This window comes from Lynx canadensis, chromosome E3 (genome assembly GCF_007474595.2).
Source record: "Lynx canadensis isolate LIC74 chromosome E3, mLynCan4.pri.v2, whole genome shotgun sequence".
Lineage (NCBI taxonomy): Eukaryota > Metazoa > Chordata > Mammalia > Carnivora > Felidae > Lynx > Lynx canadensis.
In genome coordinates, this window is record NC_044318.1 from 24411918 (window position 1) to 24438458 (window position 26541).

At 46.6% G+C, this 26541-nt stretch overlaps 2 protein-coding genes across 2 annotated transcripts; one reads left to right on the plus strand and one right to left on the minus strand.

Annotated features, from left to right (window-relative positions):
• The first annotated feature begins 400 nt into the window (after nucleotides 1-400).
• Nucleotides 401-24544, plus strand: LOC115504364 (integrin alpha-D-like). The gene is made up of 30 exons (XM_030301301.1): nucleotides 401-489; nucleotides 2251-2356; nucleotides 4958-5061; nucleotides 5194-5264; nucleotides 5390-5504; nucleotides 8786-8916; nucleotides 9556-9701; nucleotides 11192-11345; nucleotides 11442-11592; nucleotides 11789-11862; nucleotides 13165-13294; nucleotides 13408-13550; nucleotides 13702-13842; nucleotides 13936-14145; nucleotides 14847-14977; nucleotides 15095-15252; nucleotides 16138-16292; nucleotides 16551-16682; nucleotides 17482-17555; nucleotides 17786-17927; nucleotides 19425-19538; nucleotides 19652-19731; nucleotides 19834-19917; nucleotides 22208-22286; nucleotides 22450-22557; nucleotides 22666-22743; nucleotides 22947-23060; nucleotides 23211-23312; nucleotides 23570-23680; nucleotides 24155-24544. The coding sequence occupies exons 1-30, from the start codon at nucleotides 456-458 to the stop codon at nucleotides 24266-24268; spliced, it is 3486 nt and encodes a 1161-aa protein (XP_030157161.1). The 5' UTR covers nucleotides 401-455; the 3' UTR covers nucleotides 24269-24544.
• A 912-nt stretch (nucleotides 24545-25456) lies between these two features.
• On the minus strand, nucleotides 25457-26166 carry LOC115504365 (cytochrome c oxidase subunit 6A2, mitochondrial). The gene is made up of 3 exons (XM_030301302.1): nucleotides 26037-26166; nucleotides 25711-25847; nucleotides 25457-25593 (listed from the first exon to the last, which is right to left on the minus strand). Exons 1-3 carry the CDS (start codon nucleotides 26107-26109, stop codon nucleotides 25513-25515), a joined length of 291 nt encoding a protein of 96 aa, XP_030157162.1. The 5' UTR covers nucleotides 26110-26166; the 3' UTR covers nucleotides 25457-25512.
• Between the last annotated feature and the right edge of the window lie 375 nt (nucleotides 26167-26541).

A 26541-nucleotide genomic window follows, 5' to 3' on the forward strand; every position in this document is an offset into this window, starting at 1 on the left:
ACTCATGCTCAATCCCCAACACTGCTATCTGAGGGGGAGGTCTGCCTTTCTCCAGACTCACATCCATGTGGTGGGGCATCTGCAGCCATCTGTTTTACTTCTTCAAGTCATATGCACTTTCGTTTCTGGGCCCCAGGGGGGTCCCAGGATTCCCTGGGTATCAACTGGATCTCAAGGGATGGGGGAGGGTGGACTTCTGGGAAAGCCAGGCCCTGGAAAAGGAAGCCAGATCTCTAGAGGTGGTGGTGGTGGAAGAGTATGGGCGATTTTCTCCAAGGGTGTCTTTGGCCTCCTGTCCCTGCCTCTGTTCTATGATTAACCAAAGACTTCCTCTCTATGCCCCTCCTTCTGTCACTTGAAGGCCTGAGTCATTATTTTAATTCTCCCCGAGGACACTGAGCATCCTTCAGTGCTCTATTGCTCAGCTCTTCACTTCTCCTTCGATACCCTGCTCAATGATGGCTTTTGGAATTATGCTCCTCTTAGGTGGTAAGTGGGGCCTCAGAGCTGGAAGAGGTCTGGGCGGGGGCATCTCTGTCTGATAGGGCATTCTGGGGCTGGTGGTCAGCTCATATAGCTCTGTGGAGGAGGTGAAGCAAGGGAGTGTCTTAGTGTCTAGATTCTGGTGTGGAAAGAGGAATGGCCTGGAATCAGGGGAGGGTCATAACCTGAGCAAAGATGAGATAAGATGGACTCATGGGCTAAGTTTGGGTGAAGAATAAGCTACTTCTCCACATTCCCCAAGGCTTCCCCCCACCTTCTGTCAGGCCCCTGGTGTGTGTGTGTGTGTGTGTGTGTGTGTGTGTATGTGTGTTGGTATGGTTGACAGGAGTCAGCCTCAGAGCCCCAGGGGGGGAGGCCATAGAAGTCACTAGGGAGGGGAAACTTTGGATATCTCATCATCCTTGGTCCTTGATTTTGATTTCAGGTAGGTTGTTCCACGACTGCCAAGAGAATAGTCCAGAAATTGAACCTGTAACAGGATCACATTTCTGTGTCATTTGAAATCATTTGTGTGTCAGTCAAAAATCAGATTCCACACAAAAATCCAGACTTTCAGCTTCTCTTGAGAAATGGGAAGGTCTGGAGCTCTGAATTCTAGACCCTGGTAATGCTTACCTCCTTTAAAAGGGCCACATGCTCTAAGTGCCCATAATTCCCTGGTACTCACACCACCCACTTCACTCACTGATGTCACCCTCTTGGCCTCTGAGACATTTCAGTCTGAGACTTTTGGCATCATCCTACTTGTCTGGTCATAGGTTCTTTTTTCAGACTCAGAAATAGAATCATCCTTTGAGGAGATTTGGGATGTGAAGCTCCCTTGCATGTGGCCATGGTAGGATTATGGCACCTTCAACATCTGGCCTTTTCCCAGAACCCCAAGATTCAATTGTTTGGACCTTGCCTGTCACATCCTGGCCTAATGCTTTATATTCTTAGAGCTTCCCTACTTTGGGGTTGGAGTTGACTCCTCAATCCAGAGACAGCTGTGAATTCTAGTAGAAATGGAGAAGAAACCTGCTGTCTAGGAGTGAGAGTTGTGGGAAAAGCCCTTGAAATGTAGGGGGCCTTCCACTGAGGTTTTTGCGCTTAGTCACCAGAGAGGAGAATGTGAAGGATCAGGAGAGTGGGTTGGAATCCTGGCTATACCAGGGACCTCCTGTGCAGTTCTGGGTCAGCCAACAAATAGTAATTAGTCACCTGTTAAGGGCCAGGCACTGCCTCAGGCACCAACACAAGATGGTTGCAGTCCTTGTTGTCTTAGAGCCTAGCACCAAGGAAGGGGGGCATGGGAAACACATAAGAATAAATAATTAATCAAAAAATTCTAAGTCTGTTTCCCCATCTGGACCTTAGGGTGGACCATGATGTAGTTATTAATGGTGTCCCTTTCATTCTCAGAAGGTCTCAGTTTAGGAAATGAATTGTATTATCATAAGGGACATTCTTGAGCTAACATACCATGAGGTGACAGGCTCAATTTCACGTTGTACATGTCCTTTGAAATATCCTTGAGGGGGCATTTCTCTGGATTGTTGCCCTTTGTATTGTGGTTTGATTATTGTTGAGGAAGGGAGAGACAGGAGCCACACAGATGGCAAATCAGGAAACAAAAAGAACACCCTTCTCCTGGGAAGATGAGCTGGACTGGGGTGGGCATCAAGATCCCAAAAGTCAGGTATCCAGAGGAGATGAGGCTTCTCTGACTGTTCCTCCCACCCTCACTTCCCTCTCCATATTCCTCAGTCATTGCTTCTTATTATGGGTTCAACTTGGATGTGGAGGAGCCCATGGTCTTTCAAGAGGATGGAGTTAGCTTTGGACAGAGTGTGGCCCAGTTTGGCAGATCGAGGTAAGCCCTGCCCACTCTCCCCACCCTCACCCCTTCAGCCTTCAGGCAAATGGATGAACATGGGTTAGGAGGTATCTGGAGGAAGGGCAGCATGGGCAAAGTCTGACACCACTGACACCACTACTACCAACTATTCACGGTCCCAGGAAGGGCCACAAACTCTGGACAAGACACTCCTTCAGGAGGGAGATCTTGAATCTCCTCCAGACAGGTCTCGCTTTGTGGCATGTGACCAGTGTAAGTGACCAGTACAGTTACCCTTGCACTTGTAATAATGTTTTGCAGTCTTCTTGAAATTATTAAGAATTGATCTTAGCATTTGTGTGTGGTCATTAAGATTGATGGGGAAGTGGAGATGTGCTGGAGGCTTGGAGCTTTGGCTCACATGCAGTCTAGCCTTCTGTGGAGTGGTTCTTAGCTTCCTGCTTCCCCACACCTATCCAGTGACCCCTGCTGCCGTCAGCCCCTGGTATGAGTTAGGCAAGGTCAACGTTGGCTGTGCACAGTTTGCCCAGTCTGTGGGGTTTGCACTGGCCCTGGGAAAATCCCTGTGCCTTGGGGAATTCAACACTAAATAGCAAACAGGTAAAGACAGGACAGGTAAAGAGGAGGATCATGGGGAGGAAAAAAAAGGGAAAAAAACTTTTTTTCTCCCAGAACAAAAGGCCCACATTTTCATTTCACACTGGGACTGTCAATTATGTACCTCACCCTGCTTCCAGAAACTCACATCCTCAGGTCCCAGCAGCAGGGACCCAAGTTGTTAAAGTCCCAATGTGATGCAAGTATAACGGAAATCTGGAGGCATAAGAAGGAAGAGATCAGGCCCAGGAGGGAATTCTAGGAAGGCTTCACAGAGGAGGTCAAGTTGGCAATGAGCCTGAGAATACAAGAAGATTTAATTGGCCAAGAAGTAGCATATTGAGGTCACTGAGTTCTAAAAGCACATCCATCCCCCTTCCTCACCCAGCTGGCAGGCTGGGGCATGGAAGAAAATGCCAGATGTCAGAGTTATGGGTTTTTTTTTTGGTTTGTTTGTTTATTTTGAAATATACAGGGCAAAAACTGAAGTGCCCAATCTTGGAAGGTCCAACTCAATAAATTTTTCATATGTGTATACCCAGGTAGCTGCCACCTGGATCCAGGTACAGAACATCCTCAGGTCCACTCCCCTGGATTCCCTTAGGCCTTTTCTCATCACTCAAAATCCAACAAATTCAAAGATAGCCACTGTCCCACTTCCATCACCATCAGTTACACACACACACACACACACACACACACACACATCTATAAACTATTGATTGACTGCTGCTCACCAGTATTTACAAAAAAGTAAATATATAGACTGGATGACATGCTGATTGCTACAAAGCTATTGTTTTTCCTGTTGTCTGTTGAAACACAACCCAAACACTGAAAAGACCAAGCCTATGACTCAGGAACAGATAGGGTAAAGAAAAACATGTAGATGAAAAGTTTGCTCATCCATTTATGCCAGCAGGTCCCAAACTGCTACATCTCTAACCATCTATTTAGGTTTTCATCAGCAAGTGTTAGACCCACAAGGATCTCAGCTTTCCATAAAGGAATAGCTTTCTAGAAGGAAGATTTAAATGTTAACCTAATGTGGTTTGCCTGGCTAATTAGTTAAAAACACACAAATATTTGTCTAGTTTTCTCATCTGAGTGGAGAGATTGTTGGCAGAGATAACATTTTTTTAAAACTAAAAAATTCTGTCCTCTCAAAAGGTTTTATAAATAAATTTTTGCACTTATATGACTGTAGATATTGATATGGAGTCTGATGCTTTTGCTTTAAGTTGTCCAACTCAAATTGCTTATGTTATATTTAAATTATCCAATTAATTACAGAATAATCTTTTTGTTTTGATACCTTATGGCTTAAAATTTTTCCATGTAGGGGTGCCTGGCTGACTCAGTCAGCTAAGCATCCGAGTTTGGCTAAGGAGATGATCTCACAGTTTGTGGCTTAGAGCCACACATTCAGCTTTGTGCTGACAGCACGGAACATGCTTGGGATTCTGTCTCCCCTCCCCTCTGCCCCTCCCCAGCTCATTCATGCTCTCTCTCTTTCAAAAATAAATAACCTTTAATTTTTTCCCAGGGTACCTGTTGGATTGAGCACTGGGTGTTGTATGGAAACCAATTTGACAATAAGTTATATTTAATATAAAAAAATTCTTTTTTTCCATGTAACTTGAGGTGATCTATTTCTTGGGTGGCTCAGAATGATGGTACCCCAGAAACAAAATGCACTTACTCATGGCTGGAAAATGTTTTTCTTTTGAAGATATTTATTTTTGGTTCATGTTAAAAAACAGCACTCAAACCATTTGTATATATAAATACAAATTTATTTATGTATCCTCACACATACACAAACAAAAAGTCCAGCATAGTCCTTCAGCACATGTGGGTTAAACTGAAGCTCTCCTTTTTGAATAGCCTCATGAGTGGCAAATGCCAAGAGCTTCCCTCTCAAACTCTCACTTCCTTGTTACATGGTGATACTTCCTCACCTGAAGTGCCCTGTGTCCTTACCCCTCATACAACTATATGTCATGCTTGTGCCTCCAGACTCGTGGTGGGAGCCCCCCTGGAGGTGGTGGCGGTCAACCGGACAGGACGGTTGTATGACTGTGCAGCTGCCACTGGCCTATGTCAACCTATATCACTGCACAGTGAGTGACTCCACCTGGGAATTGGGGCCCTCAATCCTCCTGTACAAGAATGTCTCTCTTTGGCCTCTAGTCCTGATTCTCCCCCCAAATGAGGGTGTGCCCATGAGTATGATCATGTGTATCTGCCCTCAGCACCACCAGAGGCCGTGAACATGTCCCTGGGCCTGTCCCTGGCAGCCTCCACCAATCGCTCCTGGCTGCTGGTGAGTTTCTCTGGGTCATAGAAGGGTCACAAGGGCAGGATCAGGGGCCAGAGGAGGCTTTGGCTGAGGGAGAAGAATATGGAGAATTCTGGGGCCCCTTTGCTCACACAGGTCTCTGCCTCTAGGCCTGCGGCCCAACCATGCACAGAGCCTGTGGGGAGAATATGTATGCAGAAGGCTTTTGCTTCCTGTTGGGCTCCCACCTGCAGACCATTCGGACAGTGCCTGCTGCCCTGCCAAGTAGGTCCCTTTAGAGACAGCATTTCTGTTTTATACACATACTGGCACAGAGGAGTGGGCAGAGCCTGAGACTATGGTCTTGGCTTCCTGTGCTCATGGCCTCTTCCCAGAGGCCTCAGTGAGCCCAAGAAGGTCTGGGAACATGGTCTGGCCTCGTAAGAAGGGCAGCTTACAACAGGTTCTCTAAGCTGGCCGAGGGGAAAAGGAGGCATGAGGACCTCACAGTTGCCAACAGGTGCAGAGATGCTTCTTGGGCTTTCAGAGGAAAGGCCTTGGATGGTCAAAAATGTGGTGAGGATGATAGATCCAGGGATCCAAGTATGAGGCCATTCCTGATCACTCACTGATGAGTTTCTAAAGGGAGCAAACATTAGGGGCCATGGAAAATGTGATGCACAATTTTGTTGCTGATGTCTTCCACAGAGAGTGGTGCCAGGGACACTGAACATCATCTCTCTGAGAGTCATTCTGAATAAGTCTGTCTTCTGTGTCCTTGGGCAAGTGACCTAATTCCCTGGTTTTCATTTCCTCTTTGGTCAACTGAGTATTAATAATTGAGGTGGTTATGAGGATTAAAAGATTATATATATATATATATATATATATATATATATATACTTAGACCTCTGCCTGGCACATAATATGTGACTACTGTTATGACTGATATTCTAGCTAGCTAGAACCATGTGCTTAGACTAGGAGGAAGATACAGGTAAACTCTTTTCTCTGTGGCATCAGAAGAGCTCCAAGTGAGAGCCAGGGGCACTCGAGGTGCTGACTGAGAGCAATGCTTTGGACTAATGAAGCCATGATACCAGGCATGGTGGGATTTTAGGCAAAGGTGAAATAGCAGCAGAAACACCTCTCAATCAAACTGTGAGAGCAGAGTCTACAGAGGGGACAGAGAGAGTGGAGGAGGGGTGTCCAGGAGTCTTGGGGGTGCCATGAACTGTCTTGGATGTCTGTGCAGTCAAAATAGAGGATGTGGCATTTCAGCACTAGGACATAACTCCTTTATTCTAGATATCTCCATGGCTCATGAGATGGGATGCTTGTTGAAAATGGAACTTAGGCACATAAGCCTGGTGTAAGCAAGGCAAGTTTGAGTAGAGGATGAAGGGACTGCATGCCAGACAGTGCTGGATGTGTGATGTGCATTTTTATTGCATCCTCATAGTTTCTGTTTGGTAGACAGGATGATCCCTGTCTCACAAGCAAGAAAACTGAGTCTTAGAGAGCTGAGTTCCCACTGTTTGGAAGTAACAAAGCTCAGAGATGAAACCAACCTTTCCTGATGTTAACCTGTCTTTTCTCAGGCAGTGCTCAGCTATAGCCTGGTGCCTGCTGTTGGGAGCCCAGTGGATATAATAAAAGGAACAAAGAACATAAGTGATATTGTGAGGGAACTTGCCACTGGGCTGGCCTGAGAGAGGATATGGTGGGTGGTTTTGTGGTCCAGCTAACAAGTGCACACAAGTGAAAGATGTGGGGACAGGGAACTTCAGCTACCCAGCTGTTGGGAGATAACAGGTGAGAAGGGGAGCACCTTAGGGCTCCTTGGCCAGCCATGTGGAGGGCTGAATTTTCTGGTCAAGGAAGCAGAGAAGAAAGTGATCTTCCATTTTTTTTCAGCATGGGTAAAGCACCAGCTGGTTGAATAGGCGAGATGGGGGAGGTGTGGGGAGTGAGGAGAAAGTATTTTTGTTTCAGTGGCAGGAGGCCAGCTGCCACAGTTCAGCATCATGCCTCATTGCTGTCTGTGGTGGCCTGATCTCTTACCACACTGAGAGCAACACAGGATGTGGGGTACTGGTGGAGGCACCAACTGTGTCCTTTACACAAGCCACACACTTTATGTGAGTTTGGGGTTGGTCTGAAATGTCTTATTTGTTCAGGGGTATAAGGTGTTTCTTTACCCTGTGTGGACTCCATGAAGGCAGGGATGGTATCTTTTCTAAAACTATGGACTTAGGCCAGATTTCCTGAGAAATGAACTCTGTGTCTCATTTGGGAATATTCTCAGCAGCAGTACTTCTGAGAGCATGAAGGAAGCAGGACTCATTAGAGAAAGAGGGTGGACTGTGATGGATCAGAACAGAGGCTTCAGCCAACTCAGAGAAGCTTGGAACATGACTGCATGCAGGTTGCCCCCAGGAGCAGGAGGTGTAACTGTGGGCAACTCCTGATGCTTAGTTATCAGCTGGGAGCCATCAACAGCCAACTACCTGCAGCTGATAATAAGCACCTCCGTCCTGATAGGGGGTGTGTCTTGGTGGCACAACTTAGCATCCATGCAGGTGTGTTTTTGGGCCTGAAACAATGCCTGGCACATGGTGATGATGGTGATAGGAGCTAACCTTTATGGGGGGCCAGGCCCAATCTTAAGCATTTTATACACATATTACTTTTTATCCTAGTCCATGTGTTAGGCACTATTATTATCTCCATTTTACAGATGGGGAAAACTGAAGCCCAGTGAAGTTACATAACTTGCTTGAATTGACCACTAGTAGATGCAAGAGCTGGGATTTGAGCCCAGGCATGCTCAGAATACACACTCTGAATCACTTTCATAAGTTGCTTTCCCCTGTGCTCTACAACATTCCTAGAGTGTGTATTCAATAAATATTTGTTGACTAAGCGAATGAGGAGCCCACCTTGTCTCTGTCCTTTCCTTCCTCCATGTTCTAGGCCTTGTGGAAGGTGGGAAGCAATAGGGACCCTGATGAGGGGGAAGGGGCTTGGGCAACAGATTTTTCTTTTGTGGTTAGAATGCTTTTTAAAATAAAGTTTTAATTTTAATTACAGTATAGTTAGCACACAGCGTTATATTAGTTTCAGACGTACAAAATAGTGATTCAACAATTCCATGTATCACCTGGTGCTCATCATGACAAGTGTGCTCCTTAATCCCCATCACTTATTTCACCCATCCACCACTCACCTCCCTCCTGGTAACCAAGAGTTTGTCCTCTATAGTTAAAAGTCTGTTTCTTGTTTGCCTCTCTCTTTGTGTTTCTCTCTCTCTGTCTCTCTCTCTCTGTCTCTCTCTCTCTGTCTCTCTCTCTCTCTCTCTGTCTCTCTCTCTTTGTTTGGTTGGTTTCTTAAATTTTGGGCAGTGGATTTGGGCCTCCTCTGTGGAGGGTGCTGGAAACTTGGTGGGAATTGATTCCTAATCCAGGAATGACACTGTAAGTCTGTGGAGCAGAAAGGGTTTCTGGGTCCTGGGAGATGGCTGGGCCCCACACTAGCATCTCTGATTCCTTCCTTCTTCTCTACAGAGTGTCCAAGTCAAGAGATGGACATTGTCTTCCTGATTGATGGCTCTGGAAGTATTGACCAAAGGGACTTTAAGCAGATGAAGGACTTTGTCATAGCTGTGATGGGACAGTTTGAGGGCACCAACACACTGGTGAAGATTGGGTCCCTGAGACCTGGGGAGTGCTGGGGTGGTGGTGGCTGCCTTTGGGAAAGGCCAACCTAGGAGGAGGCCTGGCATTGCTGGGGGTGGGCTCAGTGGACCTATGCCATGATAAGGCTAAGGTCTCAGTGCAGGGCTGATTTGTGCCCTTACCTGAGGAAATTCCCCTGTGACATTTAATATGTCTTTATATGGCCCAGGAAATATGTTTTTTTTCCTGTTAAAAAGCATTGAAAGGATTGCAAAAATAGTTTTGCTATGAAATTAGACTGAAGATACCTTGGCCAAATACTTAATGATTTCTTTGTTGTGTTTTCCATGCAAGTCATGATTTCTCTTATTTTATTTCTCACTAATTAGTGTACATGTGTGTATGAATTCTTGAGAAGTGAGGAAATATAGCCTACAAGTTTATTTCATATGTTATGAAAGTTTAAAAAAAATCTTATTTTAACAAATATTGCAGTATTTCCAAAGTATGAAAGAAGCATTATTTGCTTTTTGGGCCAATTTTCTCCTGGGTTTTAGCCTCAAAAAACACATGAAATTGTAAATCCAAAATTATTCCAAAATAAAAGTTAATTTAAAAATAACTCCTGAGACCCAGGGCCTTCCTCTTGGTCTTTGCAGTTCTCACTCATGCAGTACTCCAACCATCTGGAGATCCACTTCACCTTCACTAAATTCCAGAGAAGCTCAAGCCCTCAGAGCCTCGTGGATCCCATCAGACAACTGAAAGGCCTGACTTTTACAGCCACAGGCATCCTGAAAGTAGTGTAAGTTCTCCCTTCTGCCTCATTTGGACACACTGCCACACCACTTCCTCATGCTGGTCTGCACAGCTCTAGGAAGTTCTGGAGAAAGGGGCGCTAAAGGGGAGTGGAGGGGCTGTCCTCCCTGGAGTGTTCCTCCCGATATAGTGTGGGATTCTTCTGCAGTGTGTTTCCTCTCTGCCGGCCTTGGGTTGGCTAGATTCTGACTCCACCTGGGGCGGCGGAGACATAAGCTTTGGTTCAGACAATCAGAGTTCTCATTCTGGCTCCCTGCTGATAACCTGGGCAACACTGGAAGTTGCTGAATCTAAGTCTCAGTAAACTGTCAAATGAGGATAAATGTACATCTTGGTTGTAAGGATTACATGAGATCTGATGCATGAGGTGCTTCTGAACATGAAGTGCTGGACAAGTGGTTAGAGTTTTATCCAGAAAATGGTGCACCCCTTTTTGACATCCCTGGCAGAGAGTCAGGAATTGTTGCCAAGTGTGTTCTGCCTGTCTCCTCACTCACATCCCTCTACCCCCACATCCTCATTTATGTGAGTTCTCTGCATTAACTGGGTGCTTACCATGTGCCTGTCCAGCATTGGGTGCTAGGCAGACCATGAAGAAATGGCTTAGGTGGTGGGGCCAGAACAGAAGATGCGGCTCTTCTGGGAAAGAACTGGGTGAATGTCTGGAATCTTTGACTTGTGCACCCCAGGGTACCACTCTAGGGGTGGTGCTGGAGAAACGCTGAACAAGGCATTCCCCTACCAACTTTGCTCCCCAAAGTGCAAGAGCTACCAAGGCTTTTTAAGCCCATAACTAGAATAGTGTCATTTCCATTTCATGCTACTGATTAAAACAAGTCACAGGTCAGATTCAATATGGGAAGGGAATCGGATGTGGCACACTGGGGCCAACATTGAAGATGAGCTATGGCACAATTCTTATTCTCATATTCCACGAAGACAAGCAGAGGTTCAGGGAGGTAAAGCAATTGACCAAGTGTCTGAATCCAAAGCTCCTACTCTGAACCACACTGTCTCCTGGAAATGAGGTTCCATAATGGCAGGATTTTTAGAACAAGACATAGGAGTACATTTATTATTGTTCTTAATAATCATTGTATGGCTTTCAGAAAGGGCTGAGACTATTTATTTTCTTTAAGTTTTATTTATTTTTGAGAGAGAGAAAGAGAGAGATTGGGGGAGGGGCAGAGAGAAGGAGACAGAGAATCCAAGCAGGCTCCAGGCTGTTAGTGCAGAGTTCCATGTGGGGCTCCAACTCATGAGATGTGAGATCATGACCTCAGCCAAAGTCTGAAACCAAACAAACTGAGCCACCGAGGCACCCGTAGCTGAGGCATTTTCTTAACATTTTTCCTGGTAAAGTCAAAGGGTACCAGAACACCAAAGTCTCCCCAGATGACCTTCTAGAGCTGCAAATGATTTCTTTTCAAAATCAGTTTCATCTCAGGAGAGCCAACTCCCTTTCTTCCTTGACAGGAAAGAACTGTTTCATAGTAGGAATGGTGCCCGTGAAAGTGCCAAGAAGATTCTCATTGTCATCACAGATGGGCAGAAATACAAAGACCCCCTGGAATACAGTGATGTCATGCCCCTGGCAGAGAAAGCTGGCATCATTCGCTATGCCATTGGGGTACGTCCTCTTCCTCGTGGCTCTCTCAGACTGAGACTGCATCTCACCCATGCAGAAAGGCTGGTGGGCTCCTCCTCAGCTGCCTCTCTGCCACAGGTGGGAGATGCTTTCCAGGAACCCACTGCCAGGGAGGAGCTGAACACCATTGGCTCAGTGCCCTCTCAGGATCACGTGTTCAAGGTGGACAACTTTGCAGCACTCAGCAGCATCCAGAAGCAGCTGCAGGAGAAGATCTTTGCAGTGGAGGGTAAATACAGGGCGAGCTTGGGTCTTGGAATCCAAAGGTTCCCAACCCGATAGTTCCCTACAGTTCTGAGGGTCCATCCCTATTCACATGTCACCCAAAATTGTGCCCCAGAACCTGAGACCCAGACTCATTCTTCTCCTTCTAAGTCCTTGTGGTCTCATGGTCCCCAGAGCCTAAGTGACCTGTTTTCCCACAGGAACCCAGTCGAGGACAAGTAGCTCCTTCCAGCATGAGATGTCACAAGAAGGCTTCAGTTCAGTGCTCACCATGGTAGGTGGAGCATATGCTTGATAAGCAGGTCTCAGGCACCAATCCTGGGCCAGCCCTGTGCTGGGTCCTGGGACCCAGAAGTAAATAAGAAGGAGATCCTGTCCTCAAGGTCACTGTCTGTTTAGAGAGAGACATATAGGCAGTGTATGTAGGTGCTAGGAGCACGGCAGAGAACAGGATAGCCAAGGTTCCTGCTCTCACACAGAGCACATATACAGTGGGAGGAGACAATAAACACAAACAAAAGATCTTCAGATTATGCTCAGTGTTAGAAGAGAGCAAGAGAGATGATCAGAGGAGGCCTGAGGAATAACAACTGAGGGTGAATGATGAGAAAGGGATAGGTGTGGGAAAATCTGGGGAGAGATTGTTCCAGGGAGAGGAAAAGGCAAGTGCAAAGGTCCTGAAGCATGAACAAGGTTACTGCACTAGAGAGATAAAAGGGACAGCATAGCTGGAGCAGGGTGAATGAGGGGCAGCATGGAAGGAGTGGGTGGAGAGATGGGAAAGGCCAGATCATGCAGACCAAAGAAATGACAAAATAGCATGACTTATGTGAAAGTAGATGTGTGTTAAAAATATCCAGAGGGATTTTCTTCAAAAGAGTTTTGGGGGTGAGTTGGAGGGACATAGAAATGAATCGAGGTTGGTAATGAATTGATCATTGAACCTGGGTACTTATGAGTTCATTGTGCATTTCTTTCTACTTTTGTATATGTTCTAAATTATCTATAGTCAAAAGTTTAGAAAGGCAATAAGCAAGGTATGCAGAGTAGGAAACACCTATCACTCCCCAAGGGAGCCAAGGAAGACCTCACAGAGAAGGTGGCTTTGAGGATGACTCTTCCCAAGAGAGGAGTTGCGTCTCAGAAAGAGAGGAGAGGTGTCCAGGTCAAACACTTGGTGTGTTCAAAGCATAGAGCAACTCCACAGGTTTGTCTGGGGAGGACCTGAGATACCATCCTCAGGGTCTTGGTGACAGGGAGCCATCTTGGGTTGCCAGCTGGGTGATGGCTATATATTTGGTCTGAGGAAACCTAACACTGAGGAGGGTGGAGCAGAGAAGAACACAATAGGAGGCAGAAAGGGCAGTGGGTGAGAAGAGCTGGGACTTACTGGAGCAGCGGCACTGGGGATGGACTGAGAGAGACATTAGGAGTCAGGGATTGAAGCTGCTGGACAGGACTGGGGAAGGAAAAGAGAATTCCAAATAATGAGTGGAGTTGGTAGCAGGCATTGCTTTGGAATAGGCTGCCTTGTTTTGACTCAAAACTGCTTAGCCCTGGAATCCTTTCCTCCCAGGATGGACCAGTTCTGGGGGCTGTGGGGAGCTTCAGCTGGTCTGGAGGTGCCTTCCTATACCCCCAAAATATGAGCCCCACCTTCATCAGTGTGTCTCAAGAGAACATGGACATGAGGGACTCTTACCTGGGTGAGAAAAAGCTGTGGTTGGGGGCACAGGTGGGAGGAGATGAGCTTCCTGGAAAGGGCAGGAGCTTAAGGGATGGGGAGGAAGATTTTGTGCTGAGGCCTGCCCCCCCCCAGGTTACTCCACCGAGCTGGCCTTTTGGAAGGGGGTGAAGAGCCTGATCCTGGGGGCTCCCCGCCATCAGCATACTGGGAAGGTTGTCCTCTTCACCCGGGAGTCCGGACAATGGAAGCCAAAGGCTGAAGTTGCAGGGACCCAGGTTGGGTGTAGAGGAATCCAGAGTGGACCATGAGGGTGGCAGGGTGTCCAAGGATGGAGAGGGAGGAGATGAAGGGGTTTGGGGGACCACGGGGTAAGGTTCTGGTGGCAGGGGGCAGGCAGGCAGGGTGACTTCACGCTCTGCCCTCCAGATTGGCTCCTACTTTGGGGCCTCCCTCTGTACTGTGGATGTGGATAGAGATGGTAGCTCTGACCTTGTCCTCATTGGGGCTCCACACTACTACAAGCCGGCGTGGGGGGGCCAGGTGTCCGTGTGCCACTTGCCCCAGGGGGTGAGTGTCTGATGAGACCTGGGCTGGGTGGGGCCTGGGAGTGGGGTGGAGGGGTTGTCTGGGTTGGGGCATGACACTGGTTTTGTTCTGCAGAGGGCTAGGTGGCAGTGTGAGGTCATTCTCCGTGGGGAGCAGGGCCACCCCTGGGGCCGCTTTGGGGCAGCCTTGACAGTGCTGGGGGATGCGAATGGGGACAAACTGACAGACGTCGCCATCGGTGCCCCAGGAGAGCAAGAAAACCGGGGTGCTGTCTACCTATTTCATGGAACCTCAGAACTGGGCATCAGGCCCTCCCACAGCCAGGTGAGGCCCCTCTCTGAAGCCTCTTCCAGTTCCACCTCCTTTCCCATGTCTTAGATGTGCCTGATGGCCCTGTGCCTCTTGTCATGGACCTTAGTAGTAGCTATTCTCCTTTTAGGGGTTTATTGCCATGAATTTCACCAGGCCCAGCTAAGTGCAAATTATCTCTCTTTTGTCCTTTGGCTCCAAACAGACTCCAATCTGTTGTGGGCAGTTTAGTGGGTAAGAGATTGCAGGCCCTGGTCAAGTGCCTGGCCAGTCATGTCAGCTGTGTTGCCTTAGGCAGTGACTGATTTAACCTCTGTGAGCCTCAGTTCCCCTCTATGAAACATTAAATGATAAACTCCATAGGCTTCTTGTAACGATGACTCAATGGAGTACTAAGTACTCTGTTCATCAAATATTTATGAAGGAAGATACACGTGATGAGTAAATTAACCTATTATATTTCTATTGTTATGCTTTAATTTTGTCATTAGCCTGTACCCTCACATGAACTGGACCAAAGGAGCTTGCCTCTCTCTGTCTGAGATCCCTGGGGTCTCACTACACTTGCTTTCCATTCCTACCCCTTCATTTCTCCTTTTCAATTTTTCCATTCAGTTCTACTTTCATTCACTGTATTCTCCTTTCCAAATCTTTATTCTCAAACCTTTCAAATGACCTTCCCTTGACTTCCACTTCTCCTTTCCCTCTTTGGCCAGCGGATTGCAAGCTCCCAGCTCTCTCCCACACTCCAGTATTTCGGACAGTCGCTGAGTGGGGGTCAGGACCTCACCCAGGATGGACTGGTGGACCTGGCTGTGGGGGCCCGGGGACAGGTGCTGCTGCTCAGGTGATAACTCCCCACATCCCACCCTTTCCCTCTGTGTGTCCAGTTAAAAGCTGCCCCCTCCCTTGTTCTCCTCCCCAAGGTCAGAGTCAGGTCCTCAGCCCCTCTTTGCACCCTCAGGAGTCAGCCAGTGCTGAATGTGGGGGTGACTATGAGATTCATGCCCTCGGAGGTGGCAAAGGCTGTGTACCAGTGCTGGGAAGAGGTGCCCACCACTCTGGAAGCTGGAAATGCCACAGTCTGTCTCACTATCCACAAAATTTCACTGGACCAGTTAGGTGAGTTTCTTCCTAGTGAATCTAGTCCCTTACCCCATAAAGGTTCCCACCCTATCGTCAGGAGAGAATGGGCCCAGGAATCCAAATACCACCTCCACATCCACCCAGCTGCCAGTGTTGGAAACCTGGGTCCCTTTTCTCCCCCTCTCTCCACACCCAGGCCATAGGTTCTATCTCCAGGATACATCTGCCCATTTCTCCCCACTGGCCCCAGCCACCTCCTACCTTTCCTACCTATACTTTGAGCTGTTCCCATGTCTGTTTTTTGCAGCTCCCACCCTATCTCCATAGAGAAACTATAGGGATTGTTCCTAAAATGCAAATCTAGTTTCCTTACTTTCCTGCTTAACACCCTTCAACCACTTTCTTCTTGCATTTAGAGAGACCAAAATCCTTCCCTACAATGTCCTTGCTGACTTTGCTCCTCTCTGCCCTTCCAAACTCACCTCATCCCACTCTCCCTTTTTGTAAATGTGCCATCCTCTCTCTCCCTTCTGGTCTTAGCCACCATTCTCATGGTCTGGGATTTTCTCTTCCCCATTCTTCACCAACCCCTGCTCATCCTCCAGGTCAGAGATCAGACAAGGCCCACCCAGGGAGGCACCTCTGACGTCCAGCAAGCCCTCCTTGGTACAACTGAGGATCCCACTGTTGAGTCGATCATGGTGTGACATTAAGTCCTACATGCTCATCTCTTTTCCTAGACTGTGAGCTTGGGGCTATATTTCTCTATCTCCTTCTCTACCTATATCCCCAGCACCTGTTACATCTCATGACCCATAGAAAGTGCGCAGCAAATATTTATTGCACGAATGAAAAAAAAAAAACATAGAACTTCAGAGGTTCTCTTTGACTTTTCGTCTTCTGTTTCCCATTCTGCTCCAGGTGATGTCCAAAGCTCTGTCAGGTATGATCTGGCATTAGACCCAAGCCGCCTGATTTCTCGTGCCATTTTTGATGAGACCAAGAACAGGACTTTGTCTCGAAGCAAAACCCTGGGGCTGGGGGATTACTGTGAAACCATTAAGCTGCTCTTACCAGTAAGAACTTTGGGCTCTGGGAAAGTTGGGGGGAGAAGGAGCCCAACGATAATCTCTGGCATCTCTGCTGCCTGTCGGGTGAGGTGGAAAGGGTGGGGAGAGTGGGGCCTGAGAGAGGAAAGTTGAGGCCAGAGTACCTGGCTGAACAGCTTGCACAGAATTCTGACTGGACAGCAGGAAATGGATGCAGTTGAGAAGGGCCAGTGGTGGAAAGTAAGGAGAAGGATAGTGGGGCTTTGAAAGCCTATTCTCCCTCAGGACTGTGTGGAGGACGTGTTGAGTCCCATCATCCTACACTTCAACTTCTCCCTGGCTGGGGAGCCCATCCCCTCATCTCAGAACCTTCGCCCTGTGCTGGCTGTGGGCTCACAGGACCTCTTCACTGCTTCTGTGAGTCTTCTGACGAAATCCCAGGGATGTACTGATTTTCACTGTATCTCTGTGTGCTTCAAAACCAAGTCCAAATTGCCTCCACCCGGTTACCTAGGCCCCGCCTAGCTAAGACCCTTACACGTGTCCCAGCTGGTGCCCACTTTATCTCAATATAAAGTCTCTGGTTCTCATTTTTCAAATCCTTCCCAACTTTTCTCATTCCTACTTCTGTTCCTTTTTCCATGTGGTATCTCCTACTTGGAAAACATTTCCTTCTCTCCACCCCAAAGATCTTCTCTAGTCCCCAAAGCTCCAGTCTTATCTTCCACTCTTTTGGAGACCACATTCAGCATCTATCACTTCTCTGGCTTCCTATTACTTCATGGTGATACCAACGTTACATGACTGGAATCATAGCAATCTGCATCTACTTTTGTGGGTCCTTTAGAATTGTGGGTTCCATAAGTACAAGAACCATGTCTAATTCACCTGTAGTTTTCAGTTTTTCTAACTCCCTACCCACCCCCTTATTGTTACTTAACAGTGTTGAATAATTGTTCCAATGTGAGTTGGATTTAACTCCTCAACTAAATTCTGTGCCCCTTGAAACCAAAGTTCTTATCATTCTTTTATATTCTAACTGCCCCTTCCCTACTGCCCCGCTTCTTGTCAGTGTCTAGCACACTGTTGGGTGCAGAGTGGGTGTTCACTAATACTCAATAATGAGTATTACTCATTATTAGGAGGAGTGCTCCTAATGAGGGGAATGAAGAAAGGTTGAGACATGGATGGGAAGAGATATTCTGTTTTGCTGCAGCTCCCCTTTGAGAAGAACTGTGGACAAGATCACCTCTGTGAAGGAGACCTGAGTGTCAGTCTCATCTCCTCAGGGTGAGCTCTATCTGCTTTCATTTCTAGACACTTAAGCTTTTGGGTCTCCCATCCTCATAGGATGAGATGTACTTTTGTTTCCCTTTGGCTCTCCTTCTAACAAAGAAATTTTGATCGGAGTGTTCTCAGCCAATAGTTCATGAGTTCCCACAGTCCCACCCCTACCCCCTATCCAATTCCAACTCATTTCCAATGGAGCCTCTTTTTCAGTTTTGTCCTTCCTCCTCCAGCCTGCAGACCCTGGTGGTAGGGAGCTCCTTGGAGCTTAATGTGACAGTGACTCTGTGGAATGAAGGTGAGGATTCCTATGGAACTGTGATCAACTTCTACTATCCAGCAGGGCTGTCCTATCGACGAGTGTTAGGAACCCAGGTAAATAGCTCCCTTGGGCTCCAGTTGCTGGGATCTCTTCCCTGCTCTGGGTTATAGTAGTTTTCCTTTAATTCTTCTCTGGCGAAATATAAACACACACACACACACACACACACACACACACACACACATACAGAGTTCCAGAGTCAGAGAGGGATGGAGGGAGGGAGGAAGGGAGATAGAGTGAGAAGTGCATAAAGCTTATGTATAATGAATAATATTAATGAAATGTCTATGTAATTAGCATCAGGTCAAGAAATAATACACTGCTGGCATCCCCAGATGTCCTCCCTGTGCCTTTCCTTATAACCTCACTCTCTCCCCGAAGGTAATCACTAAAGTATATTAGGAACTGATGATCACAGTAAGAATAGTGATTGCCGTTTCTTAGATAAAACCAGTGAGTTTTTGCCAATATTTGAAATTTATATGAATGGAAACATGTTATATGTTCTCTTGTATATTTATTCATTTCTTCAACATATGTTTGTGAAATTCATCCATGTTGCTCCTTGTGGCTGTAAAACACTTTTATTGCTATTTGGAATCCCTTTGTATGACTGTACCACAACTTATTTACCCATTTCACAATTGATGGTCATTTGAGTTGTTCTCTGATATTGGCCATGACTATTCTTGAGCATGTATCTTGGTACACATATGCATAATATTTGGAAGATGTATGTCAGTTATGGAATTTCTGAATCATTGAGTATGCATATTTTCAATTATAATAAGTAAAGTCAAACCATTTCCACCTATTTGCACTTCCATCACCTGTGGCTTTCCATCCACTCCAACACTTGTCATTGTCAGACTTTAAAATTTTTGTCTACCTGTTGATACCTCCTTGAAGCTTTAATTTACATTTATTTAATGAAGTTGAGCAAATTGTAATCATTTCCTGGTCATTTTGATTTCTTCTTTTAGGAAGTGCTTGTCCAAGTCTTTTCCTTATTCTTCTACTGAGTTGTCCATAGTTTTCTAGTTGTTAAGAGCTCTTTAATATTCTTGTTACTAATACTTTTCCAGTTATATGTATTAAGTATATTTTACAGTCCTGTTCCCAGTCTTTTCAGTCTCTGTATAGTGTCTCTTGATGAGCCAAATGTCTTAATTTGATTGTGGTTGAATTTTATCAAATATTTTCTTTTGTCTTTTTTTTTTTTAATGTGTGGATCTTGTCTGAAATGCTTCCCTACTCCAAGGTTATGAAGATAATCCCCTGTATTATCTTTTAAAAGCTTTATAACTGTGCCTTTTCACATTAAGAATTTTTACCTAGCTGGAATATTTTAATGTATGGAGTGAGGTAGGGATCCAATGTGTTTTGCTCTTTTGTTTGTTTTATTTTGTTTTGAATAGGCCGATTTTCCTAAGACCATTTTTTGAAAAGTCTGTCCTTTTCCCTACTGTTCTGCAATGCCCCACTGTTATATATCTAGCCCACATATGCACATGGGTAACATATTTGAATTTCTTTTCCTCCTCTGGAAGCAACCACACCAGCGCCCACTGCGACTGGAATGTGAGGCAGCGCCCACAGGGAATGAGAGCCTGAGGAGCAGCAACTGTAGCATCAACCATCCCATCTTCCACGAGGGCACTAAGGTGAATGCTTCCCCCCAAATCCTCATCACTCTGCTCCTTTGTCCTTACCCATTTTCTTCCCTCACTCCCCCATGACTTTCCTTATCCCCATTCTTTCATTCTTTTCCTCTCAGGGCACCTTCCTAATCACATTTGATGTCTCCTACAAGGCCACCCTAGGAGACAAGTTGTTTCTGAGGGCCAATGTAAGCAGGTGAGTCCAGGTGTATCCCTCACTCTTCCATCTCATGCCCCAGTCAGAGATTTCTCTCTTGGATTCCTTCCCAACTGGGCTCCCCCCACCCTCTCTCTCCAGTGAGAATAATAAGCCTACATCCAACAAGACCACCTTCCAGCTGGAGCTCCCTGTGAAATATGCTGTCTACATGGTGATCAGCAGGTATTTAATACCTGCCCTCCCTTGACCTCTGACCTTCCTCTAAGCCTAGTACCTCCCATGGTTGCCCAGCCTGCTCTTGAAAGGATGGGTATCTAAACTATCCCCTCTGATGCCTCACATGGAAATACTTGTGACCAGCCGTACATTTATCTATAATACCATCTAACATACAGTTCTTGCTTCTTCTCTGATGAATTGGCCTACTATTTGGATGCACATTTGCCACCATTGTGCACTCCTCTCTCTTTCTCTAAGATGGAAGCTTCCTTTAACATGAAGCCAATTCTGGTTTTGGTGCTAGATATGAATGTGCAGAGGTGAAACTAACTAGGTTAAGATTGAGGCTTTTTTAGCACTCTGAAGTGGGGAATATGGTTTGTCACCACACAGAGGAAATAAAAGGTCAGGTTTTCACCAAACCAGAAGGAGAGCAGAGGTGTGAGAAACTGCTGGGAAAGTCTCTAAGAGGCCAAGGCTGCAGCAGGCCACAGGAGAGGCAAGTGCAGGGCTGTTGCTCTCAGTTTTCAAGGTGGGTGGAGGAGCAGGGGCAGGTCAGGCTGGAAGCAGAGCAAAGAGCCCTGAATACCTCACCAAACTCCAGAGGTTTAGTGAGTTGGTCAGAAGCTTATAATATTGCCATGGGACAGAGTTTGCTACTGTTGTTGCTGCCGCTGCTGCTGCTGCTGACACATGAAATTTTAGGGGAACTGGGTTGGGGGTGCTGATCAAACAGTGTGCCATTGCCCTTCCAAACTCCGTGTCCTAATTTCCCCTTCTAACCATGGGAGAACAGTGAAACTTATAATTTAAGAGCTTCCAGTTATATATACTTATGATATGACAGGCATTTTAAATGTACTTGACACGTATCTACATTCCTTTAATCCTTCGAATAACTCTATGACATAGTTATTGTTAACCGCCCTTTTTTAGCAACAAAGAAATCAAGAGGTTAAATAACTTGCCCCTGTCAGTCAGCTGGGAAGTGATAGCACCACGAATCACTCAGATGGTCTGGCTCCAGAGCTTGTGCTCGTGCCCATATACTACTGTGCCTCTCCAAGGATTGGGGAAACTGAGTGATTTACTCAAATTTGAAAAGAGAGTTAGAACTGAAGTTTTAAGGTGAAAAAACTGAAGCACAGAGGGAGACATTTGGGATCAGGAGCATAGAGGAGGGCAAACACACTGAGGGAAAAAATAAATTCTAACATTTATGTCATTGCTGCAAACTGCCTCACAACTCTATTACAGGCACTATTATTAGCATCCTCATTCTAAAGAGGAAGAAACTACAGGGCTCCAGAGAGGTTTAGTAGCTTGCCTTAAATTAGTTGGGTAGGAAGTGGTAGACTGAAATGTGAACCCAGATGGCTTGGCTCCAAAACCTGTGTTCTTAATCATCAAACTGACAGTCACATTTGTGGGAAAACTGGGGGGGGGGGGGGCGTAGAGTTTCTGTATGGCTGGCCTGGCTTCTGTACACTAGCTGCTGGTGAAATGTGCAGTTCCCATTGCTTGTTTGCTTGATTCCACTGAGACCTTAGATGATAACTCTGGAAAGACAGGGATTATGGCTTGTTAACTGTTGTATCTCCAGAGTCAAGCACACAGCCAGTCACAGGGTAAATGTTTACTGAAGAAGGCCATGGATGCATGGATAGATGGATGGAAACCCACCTGCAGCCTGGGACATTTATGTCCGCTCCAGGGTCTTGTGTCCATGCACCATCCTTTTTCACATTTACTTAGCTGCCCCAGGATAGCCACATTTATTTTATTCTTTCCATCTGGAGGGGCTTGCACTGCATTTTTTCCTGAGTGATCCAACCAAGATTCCCTTGAGTCCCCTTAGGCTTTTTTGTTCTGGCAGTGGCCTCTGCAAGCATTACCTAAGGCCAACCACGTACCTACTAGAGGAGAAAGCCATGTGAATGCCTTCTTCTCGTGGGAAAGTGTTTAAATGTTATAATAAGTAATGTTTAAGTTGGGCCTTTAAGTGACATTTTCCAGAAGGGGAGTGGTAATTACATTCCAAGCAAAAGAAAGAACTTGAACAAAGTTATGGGAACTTGAAAGAGCCAGGGTATCAGAGGGCAACCTAGCAGTTCTGGGTGACTGGGGCAAAAGTCATGGGAGAAGGGCTGAAGCTGAGTCTGCAGAGGCATGTGGGGACTGTAATTATATCTCTGGGCATTCTTCTGGGCCCACAGAGCCTTTGGAAGACGACTGGGGCAAAAGTGAGGATGGCTCCGTAGCTGTTTCTCACCAACAAGCCCTCTCTCTCCAGGCAGGAAGAATCTACCAAGTACTTCAACTTTTCAACTTCTGGTGAGAAGAGCAAGAAAGAAGCTGAGCATCGTTATCGTGTGAGAAGCCAGGGAGCGTCCATATCTTCCCTCCCATGGTGCTGCTAATGTTTGGAGCTTGTGGAAAAGAGACAGGCAGTGTACCTGAGGGCTAGATCCAGGAAAGGAGTAGGATTGGGGATGCTCTAGGACCACAATAACGTTGTGTCTCAATTTTCTGCAGGTGAATAACCTGAGTCAGCGAGATCTGGCCATCAGCATTCATTTCTGGGTTCCTATCCTGCTGAATGGTGTGGCTGTGTGGGATGTGGCTGTTGTGGCCCCTTCACAGGTGCCTGCTTGCCTTTCCTAATGCTCCAGAGTCTGACCCCACAGTGCCCCACACCGTCTTACCAGTGAAATGTTGGTCATTTTGTGGCTATTTTCTCTCTCTCACTAGAGTCTCCCCTGTGTGTCAGAGAGGGAACCTCCCCAGCATCCTGAATTCCTGACCCAGATTCCAGGGAGTCTTGTACTGGTGAGAAAGACCCTGGATTCCCATTGCAGGACCAGCTGCATATTGGGGTATATAGGGAAATGCACTCGCTGGGTTGCAGATGTATACATATGTCCTATAATTGTTCATCTGTTCTCGACCCAAAGCCTGACAGAGTTTATTTTCTGCTGTCGTTCTTGCCTAAATTAAGACCCTCCTCAACTTCATTCCTCTCCTGTCCCTAGAACTGCTCCATTGCTGATTGCCTGAGGTTCCGCTGTGACCTGCCCTCCTTTGGCATCCAGGAGGAAGTTGAATTCATCCTGAAGGGCAACCTCAGCTTTGACTGGGTCAGCCAGGTGTGTAGGTCCAACAGGAGAGCCCCCCCTTCCCCCCAGGATTCAGGTGCCACCAGATGACGTCTGTGTCCATCCTCCAGCCAGGACATTTCTTGAACTCTGTGCCTTTCCCAGTGCTAGTTCCTCATCTGTGCCCCCTCTGTTTTGTAGACATTGCAGAAGAAGGTATTGATTGTAAGTGTGGCTGAAATCACGTTCAACAGGTCCATGTATTCCCAGCTTCCAGGACAAGAGGCATTCTTGAGTGCTCAGGTAGTGACTGTGGTAGGCAGTGGCCAGGCTGGTAAGAGGGCTCCTAATGCAAAATCTGTGGTGCCTTGTGGGAGACTCACAAGCCTGGAGCGAGGAAGGATGAAGGTCTCTCAGCAGGAGGGTTGTCCCTATGCCCATGAGTTTTTCTGTATGTCACCCCTTGGAGTAAAGGAAGGAGGGGAGAGAGCTAAAGGTTGGGAAACCTGGGAAGAGTCTGGGACAGCAAAAAGTCTGATGCTTTCTAATTCCCAAATTAGATGGAGATCATGCTAGATAAGCATGAGGTGTATGATCCCATTCCCCTCGTTGTGGGCAGCTCTTTGGGAGGACTGCTGCTGCTGGCCCTCATCACAGCCATCCTCTACAAGGTGAGTGTTTTAATCCCACTCTCAACACCAGCAGCATACAACCCAAGCCCTCTCAGAGACAGGATGGTATAGTGGAAAGAACTCAGACAATGGAGTCAGGCCAGCCTGTGTGTGCATTTTGGCTCTGCCTTGCTCACTCTTTAATGTCAAGCAATTTGCTCTACTTCTCTGAACTTGTTTTCTCATTTTTGAAATGATAACCATGCCTATATCTACAAAGTAGCTGAGGTGAGACAGAAACGAGGACAGGGTATGTGTGTAGGCCTGCCTATGAATCTATGCTGTTTTACTATAGCTTATATGCATAACCATTGTGCTTGGCACACAGTAGATAATACACAATATAGCTGTTGTTCACATAAGTGTTCTGGCACAGAAATGCAAGCCAACTTCTCTTCTCTTTCAGCCTCTTCCTACTCCCAACTTTCTTCCTTGCCCTCTTACCCAGCTTTTCTGATTTACTTCCCCTCACAGCTTGGCTTCTTCAAACGTCAGTACAAAGAAATGCTGGATAACAAACCTGAAGACACTGCCACATTCAGTGGGGAAGATGTCCACTGTGAGGCCTCAAATTTGCCTTTGTCCTAATAATCCACTTTTCTGTTTGTGTCTACCCCATTGGCTGGGCTTGACTTTGCCTACAAATCTATTTCCATGGGAATAACTTCTGTATAGATATGGACTGGACTGAGCAACTTATCAGGTGCTAAGCCACTTTCTCAAGGTATTTGAAAGGTTTTTATATTTTAACATATTTGTCAGAGTTCTTCAGTGATGACTCACTTTTTACAAAAGCAAGCATTATACCAGCATTAATTTTCATATATAAGAATTGCCATATTAAATAAAGATGTTTATAAAACATTCTTCTTTAATCAAAGAGCTTTAATTTAGGGACCTGAGTACTATTCTAGGAAGAGTTGCGGGACCCTGCTTGTGGGCCTAGAAAACATTCACTCACTTTTTCAGGTGATTGAGGCCTGAGATAATCTTTTTTTTAATGGCACTATATATGTAGCATCAGGGGAGTAGCCAAAGGAAGAACTCAATGTGTCTGTTTCTCATGGGTTTCAGCACAGGCTTCAGGCTCTTTGGTAATGTGAAGTGAGCAGACTGTCCTAAGAGGTGAGTGAAATGCCCTGAACTTGTTTGAACCGATCTCTCCCTTGAATGAGATCCCCAGAGGCTAGGAGAGCCATGCTTCCAGAAAGGAGCATATGATTTCCCAAACTAATACAGAAGACTCATTAAGGGTGGTCATAGAGAATAGCTAAAATATTCCAAATCCAAAACTAGGTCATGAAGACTCACAGATAGGGCTGTAGTTCCTCTGTTTGAAATCAGGGTTGTTTCCAAAAACCAGAATTCACAAAAGCTGTGAATAAATGTCAAGAGACAAGTGGTACTTCAGAGTCTGCAGCCCTGAGTTTCCAGGGACCTCTGAGGAGGGCCCTTATTTAAGTCATTTAATATCTGAGAATCTCATTTCCTCGTCTGGAGAAGGGGAACCAAAATTATATCTTGTTCCCAGAGTTACTGTGAAGTTAGTGTTATGTGAAAGACCTTTACAGGCTATAGCCCTAATTATCAATAGGTGAGAGAAAGGGAGGATGGAGATCTCCTACCTAGTCATCAAGGATGTTCCCTGGAGCACCTCCCAAATCATGGCCTTGGGAAGAGCATGTAGACCACAGACTGCATTGTGCGCATGCACCCAGTGGAACTCCTTGGAGGCCCCTCCAGCCCCTATCCTGGTCCCCAGAGAGCCTGCGGACACACAGTTTTCACACCTTTATTGGGGCTGGGGGCATCCACTGGGGCCTCAGGGCCATTCACTGTTCATAGCCGGTGGGCAGAGGGTTGACACGGGGGTTGTGGAAAAGAGTATGGTTGCCGTCTCCCCAGGAGTAGGGCTGTGAATAGAGGGAGAGCAGATTGTCAGCGAGGTCCCGGCCAGGGGGTCCCCCAGCACCCCTTGCCCGTCTGAACCATGCTCCCGCTCTGGGGGCCAAGGTTTCAGGCCAGCATACCTTGGTGCGGATACGGAGGTGGTGGTATGGGATGAACTTGGGGCGTTCACGATGGCCCGCGTGGAGCCAGGAGTTAAGGGTGCAGAGGGCCACACTCGGGAGCGCCAGCACGAAGGTCAGGAGGCGCCAAGTGCTGGCTACAGCAGGGTGGGGGGAAGGCAGAGATGAGAGAGAGGTGGGGAAGGGAGGGCCTCTGAAGGTTAGAGTTAAAGGGTGGGTGGGGGGGAGGCGGAGTGGGGGGCGGTCCTCAGAACCGCGGAAGGCCAGACAGGTGGGAGAGGGGTACAGGTATGTAAGCCACAGGGTCAGGCAGCAGCCCCACTCACCTCCTGCCCCTCCATGGTCTCCCTTTGCTGTGCTTGCCAAGCCCCGACTCAGGGACCTCAGAGGCAGAGCCATTGTGGTGAGAGAAGCTGGAAACAGTGAACTGCCCTTTCACTCTCCTTCACCATGGCCTAGATTCCACTCCCTTCTTTTTGGGCCAATCACCTGTTGAGTCTGTAACATGGGTGGCTATTTTTAGGGGGTTTCTATATTTAAAATGAGGCCTTTACTGGCCTGAGGTCCTTCTCTCCAGACATCTGCCATTTGGTGCTTCTTATTTTGATAAGGGGACATTTAAAAACAATATGCCGTTCTTTTTACAATTGCAGGGAACTATTTCCTTCAATATTCTATTCCCAGTGGGTGTCACACAGCAGGTTTTTAGTATTGTAGATTGAATAAAGTGACCTTTTGAATCTCAGTTTTTTAATCTGTAAAATGTATAAGAATTTATACCTTAAATGAAGTTTATGAAGTTTAATCAAAGTAACATAGGAATATGCCAGC

Coding starts and splice junctions, on each gene's coding strand:
- LOC115504364 (XM_030301301.1), top strand. CDS start 456: ATGATGGCTTTTGGAATTATGCTCCTCTTAGGTG. Junction 5,265..5,389: donor CCAATCGCTCCTGGCTGCTG/GTGAGTTTCTCT, acceptor CTCTGCCTCTAG/GCCTGCGGCCCAACCATGCA. Junction 23,061..23,210: donor GCTTTGACTGGGTCAGCCAG/GTGTGTAGGTCC, acceptor TCTGTTTTGTAG/ACATTGCAGAAGAAGGTATT.
- LOC115504365 (XM_030301302.1), bottom strand. CDS start 26,109: ATGGCTCTGCCTCTGAGGTCCCTGAGTCGGGGCTTGGCAAGCACAGCA. Junction 25,848..26,036: donor AGACCATGGAGGGGCAGGAG/GTGAGTGGGGCT, acceptor ACCCTGCTGTAG/CCAGCACTTGGCGCCTCCTG. Junction 25,594..25,710: donor ACCTCCGTATCCGCACCAAG/GTATGCTGGCCT, acceptor CTCTATTCACAG/CCCTACTCCTGGGGAGACGG.